The following is a 16,061-nucleotide window of genomic DNA, read 5'->3' as shown; positions in this document are numbered from 1 at the left end:
AGGGGAAAGAAATTAAACATCCTTTTCGAGCAGGTGTTCAGATGTTTTTCGCATGTCTCACCCCGCACTCTTCCCGGTCTCTTGTCACCTACGCGATAACCCGAGCGAATTCTAGTGCTCGCATGACCTGCATTAGCCTGCGTCGCGCGCAGACGCTCTAACCCTTCTATACTAATGGTCTAAGTAAGGTGGGGCCGGTGCAACGCGGGCCAGACCTGCCTTCCCTTCAGAAAACGCATTCACTCAGAATGAATGGTGAATGATTTCTTAGAGTTTAAATGGAAGCCCATGATGACCATTAAATCTTTTACACACACTAAATAGCGTCAAGTATTTGATTTCAAAATTTCAAAACTTATAAGGCGCAAATATCTATATAAATATATTCATATATAAGTATGGAGCAAAACGAACTAAAAGACTTTCGCAAGCGAAAACGAGCAGAGGATTTAGGAGGAGGCATTTGCCCATTTCAGCTGACTTACAATTTAAACCCCAGCCCTCATCCACCACGCCACTTCCCAACGTCAACGAACGCCCTCAACAAATGTAGCCTGCGAACCGCAGACGTATTTCCGGTCGTCGCTTCTCTCCCCCCCTTGAAACTAGAGCCGAAAAAAACCGGATACTCTCGCAGGCTACAACAAATGGCGCAGAATGAGAAAGAAAGCACTAAGATCTCAGCCCCCTCCTCCTGAAGTTTTATGCTCTCTCCACAGGAATCCGGACATTTTTGAAACCGCATTACTTTTTTACCCAGATCTGTGTTTACGGGGCTCTTACATCACTCTGGAGAGTGGGTTTGAATAGATACGGTTCTGCTGAGCGGATTCGCTGATTTTTGTATGTTCGAAAACCGGAAATTACCTTTGACCGTTCCTCTTTCCCCACCCCCTCTTCTTCCCAACCCATCAAACGTTACAGGAAATATTTCATTTTTATTTTCTACTGTCTCAGTAGACAGGCATAAATTGAACAGATGACGTAAAGACTTATTTGTTTTCACCAAAATCATTGAATATTTTTCAACTTCGCAGCTGCACCTCGACCTCAGAGACATTAGAGGGCGGAAGTGTGTGCGCGAATCAAGTAATCAGAAAAGAAATTATCACTGCTGCTACTCCTAGTGATAAAATACTCAAAAATAAGTATAACAGCCTCAAGGATCGTATTACTAGCAAACTAAGAATAAGATCTACACTTACAACAATAAAAAAGGACAGTAATAAATCGTCGAATTGTCAATCTTTGTTCAAAACACTCTAACTCAAACTTACATTCTGATAAAAAACACTTTATTCTGATAAAACAAACTATAAGCAAAAGCGCAGATATCAAAATGTCGATCCTTCACAGTTTATTATCAATCTATCTCCATAACGCTACGAAAAACATTGAGACAAAGCGCAACAGTTTGAGACTGGTAAGATCACATCTGATCAAACACTTGGATTCGGTGGTTACGACTGTCAGACACAGCCACTCTTCCATCACAAAGACTTGCTATAGCGACCGGAGTCCGAAACTCTCCTGCCCTGCTACCTTTACTTCCAAACTTTGTAATAAACTTCCCGCAAAGGTCAAACACCTGAACTCTATGGTTAAAGTAATCACAAACCATTAACAACCCTTCTTTGTTAACTGACAAGAAGGCAGGCTTTTTGGACTCTTCATCCTTGTTCACCTTCATTTCGAATTGAAATGCATAGTTACCTTCACGGTTAAACATTTTGATGCACTGATCTCCAAAGTCTGAAACAATAAAATATTCTCCCTGCTGGATACAGTGCAAGGGATCAACCAGTGAACCTTCAATGCCAAATTTATGTAAGCATTCTCCACTGGAAGAAAATATCTTGATTAGTTTATTAAAACGATCAACAACAATAATATCACCGTCACTAGTTATTGACAAACCGTTAGGACACTTAAGCTGGTGATCAAGACTTCCCTCTTTACCAAACTTACTAAGAAATTTACCATTCCCACTGAATACTTGAATTCTGTGGTTACCCGTGTCTGCCACGATAATATTGCCATGTTTATCACAAGCGATTCCTCGAGGACAGTTTAATTCACCATTATGACTACCTTTACTACCAAATGATCTTAAGTGGGTACCATCACTACTGAATACTGACACTCTGTTGTTATAAAGCTCAGTGACTGCTATTTCATCACGATCATTCACTGCCACCGCCCAGGGAGCGTAAAGCTTTCCAAAAGACTTGCCTTCCTCTCCAAAAGACAGCAAAGGCCTGAAACACTTTGCTTGAGCCGGTTGCGCTTTAGTTTCATTGAAAACAGTTTCAACATTACCTATACCTTTAGCCTTCATTAGGTTAATAAGCTCTACATTGTCAATATAGCTAAAACGAGGGATGCTCTTAGAGTCAAAGTTAACTTGTACGCCATGTTCTTGAAGGAATGTATCAAATGTTTTACTCAATCCTAAAATTTCAGCGTTGGAGCTTTGTTCCAACAAAGTCTCGGTTTGTTTGATTGCAGATTGAATCTTTTTCAGCTCATCTTCAATTTGGTCTTTCTTTAATGTTAGTCCTTTGAGGGAGTCGTGTGCTTGTTTGTCAACCGCATTAAAAATATCCTGTTTCTTCGCTTCGATGATCGCAATTAATTGTTCGGCGCTCGTCTGTACCTTGCCTTTCACGTCAGCCACTTGCACTTGAACTTCAATACTGTCTTGGTCGATTTTCTCAACTTGATTTCTCTTTTCTTTTTCTATATCTTTCAGTGATTTAATGCGAGACACGATTTGTAGTTTCTTCTCATTTGCTGCAGTTTCCAGAATCACCTTCGCATGTCCTTCATGTTCTGTAACAGCACAAGCGTTACAAATGGCGACTTGACATACTTTGCAAAAGAACTCCAACTCTTTGTTTTCGTGGTTCTTCGTCTGGCAAAAGGCAGGTCGCTTTAACACCGCCTCGATATCTTGATCTTGGAAGTCTTTCAAGGCAAGTGTCTTGTGCTGTTTGTTTGCTCGGATGATGTTGTGAGCTGAAATACATTCTGCACACCAGAAAGAACAACACTGAAAGCAATACAAAGTTTCGGCGCTTCGCTTGTCGCAATTTCCACATTTCACGCCTGCGGTGTTGCACTCTTTTATCGCCAAAACATCCAGCAATCTGTTAATGCGAAAGTTTGTGGGAAATTCGCTGGGATTTCCACTTCCAGGGATGACAAACTGTTTCCTGCACTCAGGACATGTAATTTTATCATGAATGCCGCTTGTTCTTTGAATCCCATTCAGACAGTGTAGGCAGAAACTATGCAAGCAAGGTAGCTGCTTTGGTGTAGTAAACATGCACATGCACACAGAACAGGATACTTCTTCGTGAAGATTATATAACAAGGTCTTAATATCCATGATGAATTGTCATTAGCAGAAAAATGGCTCGCAGACTGTAAAGGGTGACCGGCGAAATCAAGTCTTGTGACCTCAACACATCATGTTAGTTAACCAATCACAAACAGCTCCTTGAAATGTTTTGACATTTTGCTGACTTCTGAGAATGATTTAATTCTGGATTTCTAGGAATTGCTAATCTGCTCAGAAAAGGATGACCAACAAATAATATTTACAGTGAGAGGAGCGAGCTTTTGTAAAGGTGATATTTTGTGGACAAACCTGGGGTTACAACACATCACCTAATCAGTCCATTATCTGACCTGAAAACACCCTAACTGGCAAGAATGAAGACGGCATCTTCATAGTTATTGTCAAACTATGAAAACCATGTACCCCTGAAATATTTCGGAATTGTTTATTAATCATGACAAATCAGAATCGAATGGACATCCAGTCACCCGACCGAGAAACCACAAACTGGTGTGTATGTAGCCTTCGTCCTAGCCGACAGGCGTCAAGAGAAGAGAGGGGCCAGGGAAAAAAGGACAGGGTATTAATAAAGAGAGGAAAACTCTCCGCTCTCCCTTTTCCCTTTCGCCATTTTGCTCTTCCTCTCTTCCCCTTTACGCTTTTTGCGGCTGCTCAGTAAGCTAACCTGTACGTTACGCGCTGTCGGAAACGCGATTATTGTAGACCTTTGGGGAAGGCGCGCTTTTCCCTCACGCGCCTCCTCCTCTCTCGCGGTACCACTGTCGTTTTTATTTGTACTCTTAACTTTCCATGCGCCCATTTACACGAGAAAGTCCGCATAAAATAAGTGTTAGTGAAACATTACAAACAAGTCATGGCGCCGGTCAGTAGGCTACCAGAGGAGCTATGATTACAACGAGACAGTTAAAAAAAAAAAAAAAGGATTCCGTTCGTGGAGCAAAGGACAAAAATGTGCACTGAACGGCTCTAAAAAATCCAGGCCTCTTGTGGCCTATATATCTGGCGAACGATTTCAAGCGTGAGTATATGTACTTTGTGCGAGAATGCAATCGCAGACCAACCCACAGGGTTGCTGTAGACGTTCTTCTTATTTTCGTATTAAGGGCAGAAAAGACAGAGCTAGAGAGTCGCTGTTTGAAACTAGCATTCGCGTAAAAATTGACCACAACAGTACCCCATGGTTGCTCTATTTGGTGTTCCCTATTGGTTGAGGACAGACAATGGGCCTCAGTTTGCCTCGGAAGATTTTGAAACGGTTTCTCCGATCGTACGGTGTTGAACAACGGAGAAAGACGCCCCTGTGAACTCAAGCCAACGGAGAAGTTGAATGCCAGAATAGCACTCTCTGCTCAAAAGATGTGGTTTTGGTGCCGGCGCAAGAGCTAAGCATAGCGTACACATAACGGATTGAATTTGATTTAAATCAGAGGGACACTTTACTAAAATTAGTAGACGCTGATCGTTCAGTACTTTCTAAAACTGGGGGAGAACTAAATCATTTTGAGTTATTTTATTTTTACCTGAGGTGACACGTAATAAGGAGTGAATTGTGGTGTAACCAGATCTCCTCTGTCAATCTTGGCAAATCCAAAATCTGCAAGCTTGATAATCACGTTCTGTAATAATTTTAAAACAATAATAATGAATGTAAAATTGCAGCCGGAGTCAGATTCATTCTCCTCCAGATGCCGTTTACAGTTCCATCATTTTCTTCTGAGGCCTGTTTCTGGAGAGTCCCGGCAACGTTTCGAGCCCATAAATAAATATTCAGATCAAAATCTAGAGAACAAAAGAACAGGTCCAAACTAATAATTGAAACCAGTCAATTTTGTTTTGTTAACTGATATTGTCATATTATCAACATATGATATTAAACAACAACAGCTTTCCGAGGCCAGGGTCTTTTTTTTCGAGAAATGTCCGTTCGAAGCTATTAACATGTATAAAAAAAATAATCCACCTCTTTCTCATCGTTCGGACGAAGAAAAAAAGAAATAATTCATCCAAATCTTTGCTTGCACTACGCTAAGTGCTTTCCTTCCTGATGTAAGAATACATTTTTGGGGTTCTGTTACCCTTAGAAAGCGAAATTTCCAGCAAAGAGTAAGCTTGATTTTCGAATAAATATATAATTCCGTTTTGTTCTCCGTTTTTAGTTTTACTTTTTGTACATAGTAAACAGAAAGGTCAAAACTGAGATAAAAAAATTTAAAAAGAAAATTTCTTTAGCTTACCTCACTTTTGTCAAGAAGGAGTAAGTTTTCTGGTTTAAGATCTCTGTGAGCGACATTGAATGAATGGCAGTGGTAAATGGCTAAGGCAATCTGAAAAACATGTACAATTTTAAGGTTTCAGGTTCCTTAAAAGTTCCCACTTTCACACCAAAAAAGTTGTTAATAATTCCTTTATACAGTGACTGAAACAATGATTGGTAGAAGCCAAAAACAGCAAAAAAAAACAACAACAACAACAAAATGTTACAAATTTTAATTAAAGATAATTTCAAGGATATTAAGAACTCACTTGCTTAGTGAAATGAACAGCCTCTTTCTCTGTGAATCGTCGTTTTGTTCTCACAAGCTCAAAAAGTTCACCCCCCTCCATCAATTCCATAACCATCAAAATCCTGGGACTGTAAAAACAGGTTTGGAAATACCATCTCAGTTAAAACACTTTATTTATTTAATTCAATATTTATCCAGGGGCATCCAATTTAGCAGAGCTAGTTTAAATGGAGCCCTGACAAAACACAAAAACAAAGACATTAAAATATTACAATTAGACAATTAATTAAGTTAAGACAACATGTAACGCAGGTGTTACTGTTTAAAGTAAAGCTTTAGCTTGATTTTGAATTCACTGAGGGTCTCTACTGGTCTAATGGTTCTCGGTAGGGTGTTGTAGGTCCGAGCTCCGTTTATTCTGAAGCTACCTTGGTATTTGGTAGTTTTTGCGAAGGGAGAGTGCAGCAAATCACGACTTCTGGTGTTAAAGCCATGGAAAAGGTGCGCGTGTCTAAACTCTGAAAGTAAGTACGAAGGCGCTATTCCGTGAAAACACTTATGGACTAAGACGCATTTTAGATAATTTCTGCGTACTTGTAGGCTAGGCCAGCCAAGTGTTGATTTTAACTCCTCAGCCCCGATAGATCGACCTTCAATAATACATGCGGCGCATCTGTTTAGCTTATCTAGATAGGCTTTGCTCCCAACCCCACAACTGTCCCAGACAGGCGAACAGTAATCAAACAATGGCAGGACTAAAGTATTGTAAACACAATTATCCCTTTAGTATGTACCCAGTATTTGTCTCTGAGGACTTGATGCTTGTTTCCCTACCTCAACCTACCTTGTACACAATAGTCAACTAAAAACAAGCTGATAAATTCATCAAGCGGTTTTTGTTAGAGGCAATGAGAAGGACCTGTCCCTCAAGAAATGCCCCCCCCCCCCCCCCCCCCGGGTGAGAAGGGAAGGTTATAAGTAACAAACTCAGAGCTGTTCGATTGTATCACTGTGAGACGAATAATTCAATGTCCAATGTCTGTCAATGCTTAATTATCTTAACTTTGTGCATATTCCAATAATTATTAAACAATTCCGATTCAAACTGTTTCATAATCATCAAGACACTTGTGTGACTTACACAGGTTTCATTTCTCCCGGGAACCTGAAGTTAACAGCATAGACATCAATCACGGAGACAATATGAGGGTTATCACTGCACAGATAGTGAACCTTGGCCTACAGGTAAACAAAAATCACAATAGTACAAATATCATTTTCATTGGAAAAGAATGTATGCTGTGTGAAAGCATCAAGTATCCAAAAATACTTAACAATTATTCCTCGAGCCTGAATGGGCTCTGGTTCAATAGCCCATGAGGCCAAAGGCCAAATGGGCTATTGACTCAGAGGCCATGAGGGTGAGAGGAATAATTGTTTTAGTAGAATCCAACTAGTTAGTCAAAAATATCGAGACAAAACAACTTAAGCTAGCAAAATGTGATTCAGCCGCCATTGTTTTGGCTTTCAAAGCAAGCACTTTTCGGTACTAGTGGGCTATAACATATAGCCTAGTAGTAGCTCAACCAATCAGAATGCAGCATTGATAATAGACCAATAGAATGTTGAATTTTACTAAAATAAAATTTAGGGCTATTGATGCAGCTTTAAACTGACCAAATAATATAAATGGTAGGGCTAAACTAGGAGACAACAGAAATCGAGAATCCACTTCGGTTAATGAATAAATTTAGACCTGTAAGATTCATTTTTTCAAATTATTCTTTTTACGATATAGGTCAACATCGTTCTAACCTACGTTCAAACTCAATTTCCTTTGTGTCCTTCCCTAATTTAGAGTTAGGAGACAAAGGAAATAATTGAGAATCATCATCAGTTACAGTTAAAAAAAAGAATTAACCCAAATTTAATTTTAACCTGTAACAGATAAATGGGGCTTTATATAGGGTTAGTTTGTGACATGTCCACCTCATATTTCACACCGTAGAACTAGATTTCTACATATAACCAATATACACTCTTTTTAATGACTTCTAACATTAATTCTCACCTCTGTGCGAGCCTTTGGAGAGTCCAGTAAACATTTTAAGGCAAACTCTTTTCCTGTAGCTATACTTTTGCACAACCTAAAAAGAGATGCAGATATTACAACAACTGTTACAATTATTTATTTTTTTGCTTTTGTGATTTCAGTGCATGAATTAAATATTGATTGCATATATAAGTATAATAATTATTTAATTATAATCCATGACTGTTTGGCTCACAAGCAGCAAAATGTTCTAGGTACTTGACACTGACATACACATACATACCTGACTGGTCCACTAATTCCTGATCCAAGTCTCCTATTCCAATCAACTATGTAATCATCCTCTATTGGGTTATTCTGCCATAAAATAAAACAGCAAATGCAAAGTACAAAAGTGACAAGATGATTACAAGGCTGCTTAATGATTACATCCAACTAAAATACAGGCAGGTCACATTTGTATTATTGTCCCTATTAATGGCATTTGCATATGGCATTTTTCCACTATCCTGTGAGACTTGAATTTTCATGATTTTATGTAGACTTGTTGTGACTTTGCCACTTTCTTGACCCTCCTTTTAGGCTAACAGGCCACCACGGATGATACACAGGGCTGTCAAAATGTTTTTAAGTAGCAGGCGGATGATGAATAGTAGGCGGCTTTGTAACTCACACCAAAGGCACAAGTTCTTGAGGGCTGAGGAAGCTAGGAACATTTTGAAAATAATTTCAAGTCTCAGAAATGGCGTTTCCAGGGTTTTTCAAGAGGTATTTTCCACTGCGGACACCATGTTGTTTCATCAGAATACACGTAAGACTGGGAACAATGCCGTCGAAATGTCCCAGGCTTTCCAAGACATCCCACAGTTCAAACATTTCACAGATCTAAACCTGTTTATAAATATGCGCTCAAACTGATGCTTTACAATTTTATTCGATGGTGCTTATTTTTTGTTAGCAGTTATGGTAAAAGAAGATGAAAGTAGCCGCCTAAGGATGGCTAAATAGCTGGCGGTTTTAGCAGGCTACCAGCCCTTATCGACAGTCCTACATACAATGTGAGTAGTAACTTTTAAAGTGATAAATTGCCTACTACTTTACATCCAAGTAAATTATGCTATGACAATAAAATAAAATTTATTATATTTGGTTGCTGCTCTCACTGGAGAAGATTTCGTAAAATTATTTTAATGACAAAATGGAAATGAAGGGTTGATGCAAAGGGCTGATCACTGGGTGAAATTTGACATTAAGAATAAGATTTGTTGTAGGTTTCAGTCAACAGGCTACTAGGGTCTTTCCACAAGGAGAGGTAGTATTTTCATGTCTAGATTGACTATAACGGGGTTAGATTTCCAACAAGAGTTTCTAGAATGGGGTCACAGTTTAATCTTCACGACTGCCTCACTGTTTTAAAAGGGTTCACTTACAAAAAATGACTAAGCTGGAATAGAGCAATTTCATATGCGAACAGTGACTAAGATGGAGTCCATAAAACTTTTGGCCAGAGGATAAACTAGAATGGGGTATTCACATCACAGCAAAAGTTTACCCTGGAATTCAAGTATACCCTGTATTCTCAGAGGTGAATTAAAATTTAGCAGTTATAGCTTAGTCAATCCCAAGCATGCCCATGCCCCCCCGTATTTGTCTGGCATTTGTCATCTTGTTAGTCTCGGCAGTGGGGAGTTTGTCAGTTAACATCATTCCTTTTTCAGTATTTTAATTCAAAATATGCCTAACTGGATAGCTTTAGATATTTCTTTACAGAATATTTTTAATAATTTTGCTTTAAAGAGATTTTTGCTCCATCTCTTCCCTATCCCACAGTATTTTTTGCATATGTCTAAGAAATTGCTTCCTGCCATTGGGATCAGTTTGCTCATGGAGGAAATACAATCAATGTATCATTTGAAGAGTTTAAAGGAAAAGATGCATAGGGTGCTTCTCACATTTTGATCAGCAAGTTATTAGAGATTTCCCATAAATATGGTATTTGCAGCTTATTTATTGGAAATTCAATTTTGGTGTTATCCCGGGGTGAGGCATTTGTACCCTATTTTTAAGCCCCACCGTGGGGTTTTTGTATGAACGCCCAGCCCCACCATGGGGCATTTGCAGCTTTTCCAAAACAAAATGACAAATGTCTGACAAATGCTGGGAGGGGGGGAGGGGATGGGCATGTTTAGAATTGACTTAGCCATCAAGAACAAAGATGTTTGGTTTTCTTCCCATGTCTTGATGCAGAAGGTTATTTTTTTTTTAGAAGGCGAGGAAAGACTGAATGTGTTTGCTCTGGCACATGGTATCTATGTTACAGCTCAAAATTAAATTCAGGTTAAAATTTTTTTTAACCTGGGTTGATTTTCTATTTCCTTTGTCTCCTAACCCTTAATATTCATTAATTAGGGCTAGGAGACAAAGGAAATTGAGAATCAAGCTGGGTTAAAAAATTTTAACCTGAATATAATTTTGATCTGTAACATATAAGCTCATATCTTCCCCTTCCTTTCCTTTTCCCGTGTCCTGCAACATACATATAATTCCCCTTTTCAAGAGCATCGTGCTCCTAACAGCCCCTTTCCTCAATTCTTAGTGTGGAGAAAAAGAAACACCTTGTATCAACTATTTAGAAGACGAAAGAGCCATAAGCAGTTCAAATATCAGTCAGATTTCTATGCAGTAGGAATACCGTACTCTGACGCTGGATTTCCGGCTAAATTATAATTAATAAATATGCATGTTGACATTTCACGTCACACATTATCGACAAAGTTCGCATTTACACAACCAGGAACCACAAACAGGAAAATTACATTCCCATAAGTTCATACGGAAAGAATAATGAATTTCGACCCATTTACCTTGAATCGAAGTTCCCTGCTTGTGTGGTCCGCCATGTTTGTAGAAATTTATGAGATCATCTTCAGGAGTAGGTACATGACGTATGCTTTGGTTTTACAGTCGACCGCTTTCACAATAAATATTGGTCTCAGAGAAATATCTGAGTTTTGATTGGCTCTTCTAAACTCGTACCAAGTCCTTACTCATCAAAGCGCCATTTTTTGAAAAAGTCAAAAGTATCTCAAACGAAAACCGACTTCTTTTGGCTCTTCTTCTTTCAGCTTGGCGATTTGCCAATGAAACGGGATGGCGGAATTACTTGAGGAATTCGACCAACCTTCGCCTTTACCTGTGAGCTTTTGTCAGCAGATACCAAGCGAAGAGTTTGATAAAAGATCTGCTCAAAACACAAGAGATGCCTTGCATGATTTGATCAATCACATCGAAGCGAAACCAGAGGAGTTTTACAAGATTGTCCGAAGAAAAAAGGCCGACAACCTCAAACTTTTCCAGTATCTTAAAGTGAAAGTGTTAAATAAGTTACAAGATGATTATTTAGAAAAATACTTTCCTGAAAATCAATGTAGAGAAGAGTTAGAAAACCTGATGCATGACATGGAATCAGCATTCAATTACGCACAAGGTTTGTCATCGTTTTGCAAAACATAATATTATGATCCTTATTTGACGTAGCAGTTGATCGATGAAAAAAGAAAATGTCTCATAGAAAAGACCCTACTTGAGTAAAAAAAAGTGACTTACTTGAAAGAGTTAAACTGGTATAAAGTAATCAACTGGTTCAGAATATTTTGACCCAGAAAAAAAATTTGAACTTCAACACATACATGTAAAATAGAAGGTAGATTGCTTCAGGTAGGCCAACTTTGTCCCAGGCCGCTGGACTTTTCAAATTGCTTGATTGTTAGTCCATACACTGGGCCGACCCCTTGGCAAAGCAGGGTATTGTCTTTTGTAGACTGCAGTTATATGGCTTTTTATAAGTCTGTGTTGTTTGTAATTTGGTAGTCAAGAACCAGTGTTTCAGGCGGCATTCAGGACAGTGGAATTGCCGTTTTCCCTTCTCACTACTCTTTCTCCCATCCCCACTATCAGAACGCCTGGAACAGGCTAGTATTAAATTTGCTTGCAATCTTATCAAAGGAATATTATATTTATTTTCCCTAACATAATTAATGATTTTAGCATTTTCCTTTTCAATTAAGATGGTAAGCAGACTGGGATCAGATTTTCCAGAAGACTGGCAGAAAAGCGTAAAGTAGAGCGACTTTACACAAGCACACCAAAGAAACCAACTGCACCCCCACCACCCCCTCCCCCACCACCTATCAGGGTAAGTTAACGACTCATTCGACAAAAGAAACTTTTAGAAAGGCTAAGGGTACATACCATGGAGTCTGTATTATCAAGGGCCCGGTTCCTGAAAGGCAGATTAGTGCTAAATCCATGATTTGTTTTTGAGATCCATTGTTTAGAGTAACATTTTGTGTTATCATTACTGTATTTCGGAGTAAAGGCTCAACAGTAGTTGCATGTTCTCAGACAAGAAAATCTTGCTTGAAAATTTGGCTTAAGCCTGAGTTAAACTTGACCGTCTTTCAAGGAACCACGCCCAGGTGTCCATATTGAGAGCGGGCTGTCAAAAAAAAAATTCACAGAGAAGTTTTTTATTGGCATAAAGATATAAAGGTGCAATGACTGAAAGCAAAAAGCTAAAGGAAGTGAAACTTGTGTATTATAACCAATAGAAAACTTTATCAAACGGCCATCGCAAGATAGACAGAATTATCAAAATTAAACATGTCATGTGCACTATAATTGACAAAATCGATTGCAATGGCAGCGTACAAAGAAAGTACATGTAGTGTCCGCGATAGCCCAGGGCTAGTAGCCTGCGAGCACGCTCTCCTATTTGGGCAAGCGAAGTGAGCCTCGCGAGAATGCGCGAGCGTTCTCGCGAGACTTGCTTCACTCACCCAAATAGGAGAGCTCGCTTGCAGGCTACAGGGCTAATGGATTTTGCTATCGTGCTAGTCAATTATAGTGCTAGTGAAATGTTGTGCTAGTGCCTGACAGGCACGTGAAGTTTTTTGAGGAATTCAAATTACAGAAGAACTGTGAAAGCAATTCAGCTCATCAAAAAGTTTTTGGGGCTAGTTGAAATGACGTTTGGGCTAGTATATGCTAGCCTCAGCTTGCCTGAATGGCAAGCTGTAAAAATAACTTTCTTTGCACCCTGCAACTGGCAGAAAATGAAAATAGAAAATGTTCAGAGATACCCAGTGTCCATAAAGCAGGGCTAATACGATATATGAGAGTTTGTGACTTGCGACACAAAATTAAAGTAATGTGTCCATTATCCAGGGTAATTTTACAGAAAAGATTGTTATGAGCTTATCGCTGGGATAGACAAAACTGTCTGTTATATACAGATGTCTGTAAGCAGGGTTTCACTGATGTCATTGATGTGCAAGTTAAAAAAAAGAATCCTCCAGTTAATTTAGCAAAAATATATTTAGTCTGCAGATTCCAAGGGCTTGATTTCTCCAGTACATCTACCTGCTGATACAAGGTGAAGTTTTAAAAAAAATTGATTGATAGATAAATTATTTATTGCACACTGCGTGTAACATTTTTGTCTTCTTGATATCCCTCATAAACAATTTTTTTGCCAGTCTGAGGGACTATTTTATCCACTTCCTGATTTTTTCTTGAAGAGACTTCAACGCTTACAATTTGCTGCAGCTAGTTATGTCACTGGATGTGATGTTAGAGACAAAAAATAAACAATGTTTTAAAAATAGGTTGGCTTAGTTCCAATGAGGGAAACATGAGATTTTCTTTTCTTGTTTCCAAGGCTTTACCATCTTATCCCAAGATCAATGAAGTTGTCCATACACATCTGTTGCGTGCGAAACGTTTATTATTATAGTTACTCCACCAGAGAATGGCCGCTTTCAAGACAGTGCTGCACATTATAATTAAAGTGACACCATCTGAAGCTGATTTATTTTTTTAAAATCTATTTTTCTTTCAAATTGTCTCTATTTTTTCACAGCTTGTGCCCAATCTTATACGTGTCGTACGTACACAGAGTCCTACATAGGGTACCACCAAACTATAAAATTAAAATGATATACAGGTATTATTTTAATAACACCCTTGCACCAGGTGATCATTGGTGGGGGATATGATGTAGAGGATGTGCTAACCAATATTTAACTCCTTGAATGACTCGAAACAGATTAACATACCAGCAAATTCCAAGGACTCCTTCAGGAACGTTCCGCCGAGAAGAGGAACTCCTCCAATCAATCAGAAGCATTCCAGCAAGAAGAAAGCTGCATGACAAAAATTCATACACAGAAGCAGTTCAATCAAAGCCTGGCGTAAATCAAAAGAGGTAGGCATGTTGTCAGTGGCTTATGAATATAGTATCCAAATGAATGTTCTTAAAATGCTGGTATTTCTTTGTCTGAATTCATGTAGGATCAACAGCAGCTGTAGCAGTGTTCACTTAAAGAATTCCACCAGGTGTCCCTCCATAGATGACCTTGCAGCTGCCAGAAACAGTCTGAGACTCACTGGATCTTCTTCTGGGTAAGGTGCTAAGTCCTGCCACCCTTTAATAAAAATTGTACCCACACAGACAGTACACAGTGTTCTCAGGGCTCTAAACAATGGTGGGTCAATGGAGAACCTCCAACCAAGATGACCTTTTGTAGTGACAAACCTTTGTTTGGCTGGTTAGTATGTTGATTGTAACAAAAACTGTTTTCATGGATTTCAACACTTTCACTGTTAGATGGCTGGCCATGTTGTGGCTCAATCAAGATCTCGATGCAACTTTAATGTCTGTGGGAAAAATCCTACAGATGATATTCCCTTCAAAATAATGAAACCTCTTTGGAAGATGGATTTTATGAATTATAAAAAAAAATTTGATTTTATTGTTTCTTATTCAGCTCTTTAAAGGTCAAATTAGTGACCAGACCAATACCTTTCAACACTAAAGATTAAAGCAAGAGCTGATTCCCATTTTCCTTTTTCTTATTCAATTTAAGTCATATATTTAACGTCTCGTAGAAATATAATCTTTAAGTTTTTTTTCTTCATCCATGCAGTTCTCCTGATGACTCTCCCTATCAGCGGTACAAATCACGGAAGGAAAATGAAAAGCCAAAGGAGGACAACTTTTCTATGTTCAACATGGAGCTGCTACAAAAATTTCGAAACACTTATAGTCCTTCAGATGGCCGTGTAAGCCCATCTGGCCAAATTTTAACTTATGATTCAGGTTTTGAGAGTCCATAATAAGGTTTTTTAGAAATGCTGCATCCTAACACATGAATATACTTAGTTATTGACTTAAAATCATGTTAAAATATCAATGATATATACCATGTTAATAATTATTTTCTCAAGTTAAGGTCACTCATTATTTCAGGCCAGGGAAACTAATTAATTAAATGCAGCTTAGGTACAAAAACTAGTAAGGGGTACAAAATTGTGCACTCAGTCTAACTGTCTTGTACATTACACTTCCAAAAGTTTTGTTAAATTGACCCCAGACTGACATACTTATTTACATAATATGAAGGAAATACAGCTAGGTTATGATCTCAATTTACATATTTCTTGTTGCATGCTTACAAATTAAATACGTGGTATTAAAAGTCTTATGTAGGGGTTTTATTAGACTGCAAAAATCACACTTTGTTTTCACCATTGCTCACGTTCTTGACCTACATGTATGCAATAAAACAGGAACTTTTGCTGTCTAAGATTTTATGAGATTATTATTTTAATAATTACATATTAAGAGGTATAATGCAGTTGAACCACCACTAAGCAGCCACCCTCGGGGTATTGGGAAGTGGCCACTTTATGGGGGTTTGCCATTCAACAGAGGTTAATTAGCATAATATTTTCAGAAACATCACTTTATTTTAAAACAAACACATGACAGGGACAGCATTACTGGTCCACAATCAGTCCTCACCTTCTTTCTTGGACTGTTTTCCTTCATCAAATTCTGAAAATAAAGCCAAACGTAGTCTTTCAAGTGCTTGATGGCTATGTACTCACATATAATAAAGGTGACAGCAATGGGAAAACTCTTATTGGGTTCTATGTAATTATTTCAGGACTTTGATTATGGCCGCTTTTCTAGGTGGCCTCTTAATGGAGGTACAACTAATGTGATTTTCTAGCTCACAAATGCAGAATGCAATCAAGAGAGGGAGTTATAATTATATCTGAAGAAGGCCTGCAATAT

The 16,061-nt window shown here is 38.5% G+C and overlaps 3 protein-coding genes across 4 annotated transcripts in view; 1 reads left to right on the top strand and 2 right to left on the bottom strand.

Moving 5' to 3' along the window:
• Positions 1–10,851, bottom strand: part of LOC140952535 (MAP kinase-activated protein kinase 5-like) — a 29,407-nt gene extending 18,556 nt beyond the window's left edge. Inside the window, exons 1-7 of the mRNA XM_073401960.1 lie at positions 10,786–10,851; positions 8,205–8,278; positions 7,940–8,015; positions 7,010–7,107; positions 5,888–5,996; positions 5,599–5,688; positions 4,885–4,980 (exon numbers count right to left, since the gene is read on the bottom strand). Of these exons, the coding sequence (XP_073258061.1) occupies positions 4,885–4,980; positions 5,599–5,688; positions 5,888–5,996; positions 7,010–7,107; positions 7,940–8,015; positions 8,205–8,278; positions 10,786–10,821 (579 nt within the window). The 5' untranslated portion in view covers positions 10,822–10,851. The remainder of the gene's footprint in view (positions 1–4,884; positions 4,981–5,598; positions 5,689–5,887; positions 5,997–7,009; positions 7,108–7,939; positions 8,016–8,204; positions 8,279–10,785) is intronic.
• LOC140952533 (E3 ubiquitin-protein ligase TRIM71-like) lies at positions 1,107–3,785 on the bottom strand. Its single transcript, XM_073401958.1, has one exon. It carries the CDS (start codon positions 3,389–3,391, stop codon positions 1,430–1,432), a length of 1,962 nt encoding a protein of 653 aa, XP_073258059.1. The 5' UTR covers positions 3,392–3,785; the 3' UTR covers positions 1,107–1,429.
• Positions 10,802–15,570, top strand: LOC140952537 (uncharacterized). 2 transcript variants are annotated; one of them, XM_073401962.1, is made up of 7 exons: positions 10,802–10,857; positions 11,047–11,408; positions 11,989–12,116; positions 13,303–13,355; positions 14,028–14,186; positions 14,273–14,383; positions 14,908–15,570. In XM_073401962.1, the coding sequence occupies exons 2-7, from the start codon at positions 11,072–11,074 to the stop codon at positions 15,095–15,097; spliced, it is 978 nt and encodes a 325-aa protein (XP_073258063.1). In that variant the 5' UTR covers positions 10,802–10,857; positions 11,047–11,071; the 3' UTR covers positions 15,098–15,570. The 2 variants fall into 2 exon arrangements, with proteins under 2 accessions (XP_073258063.1, XP_073258062.1); XM_073401961.1 differs by lacking the exon at positions 10,802–10,857 and having other exon boundaries at positions 10,983–11,408.
• Positions 15,571–16,061: the final 491 nt, after the last annotated feature.

The sequence above is a fragment of the Porites lutea genome, chromosome 11 (assembly GCF_958299795.1).
Source record: "Porites lutea chromosome 11, jaPorLute2.1, whole genome shotgun sequence".
In the NCBI taxonomy this organism is placed as follows: domain Eukaryota; kingdom Metazoa; phylum Cnidaria; class Anthozoa; order Scleractinia; family Poritidae; genus Porites; species Porites lutea.
The sequence above is the reverse complement of the archived record's forward strand: the minus strand, read 5'-3'. Positions and strand labels throughout refer to the sequence as shown.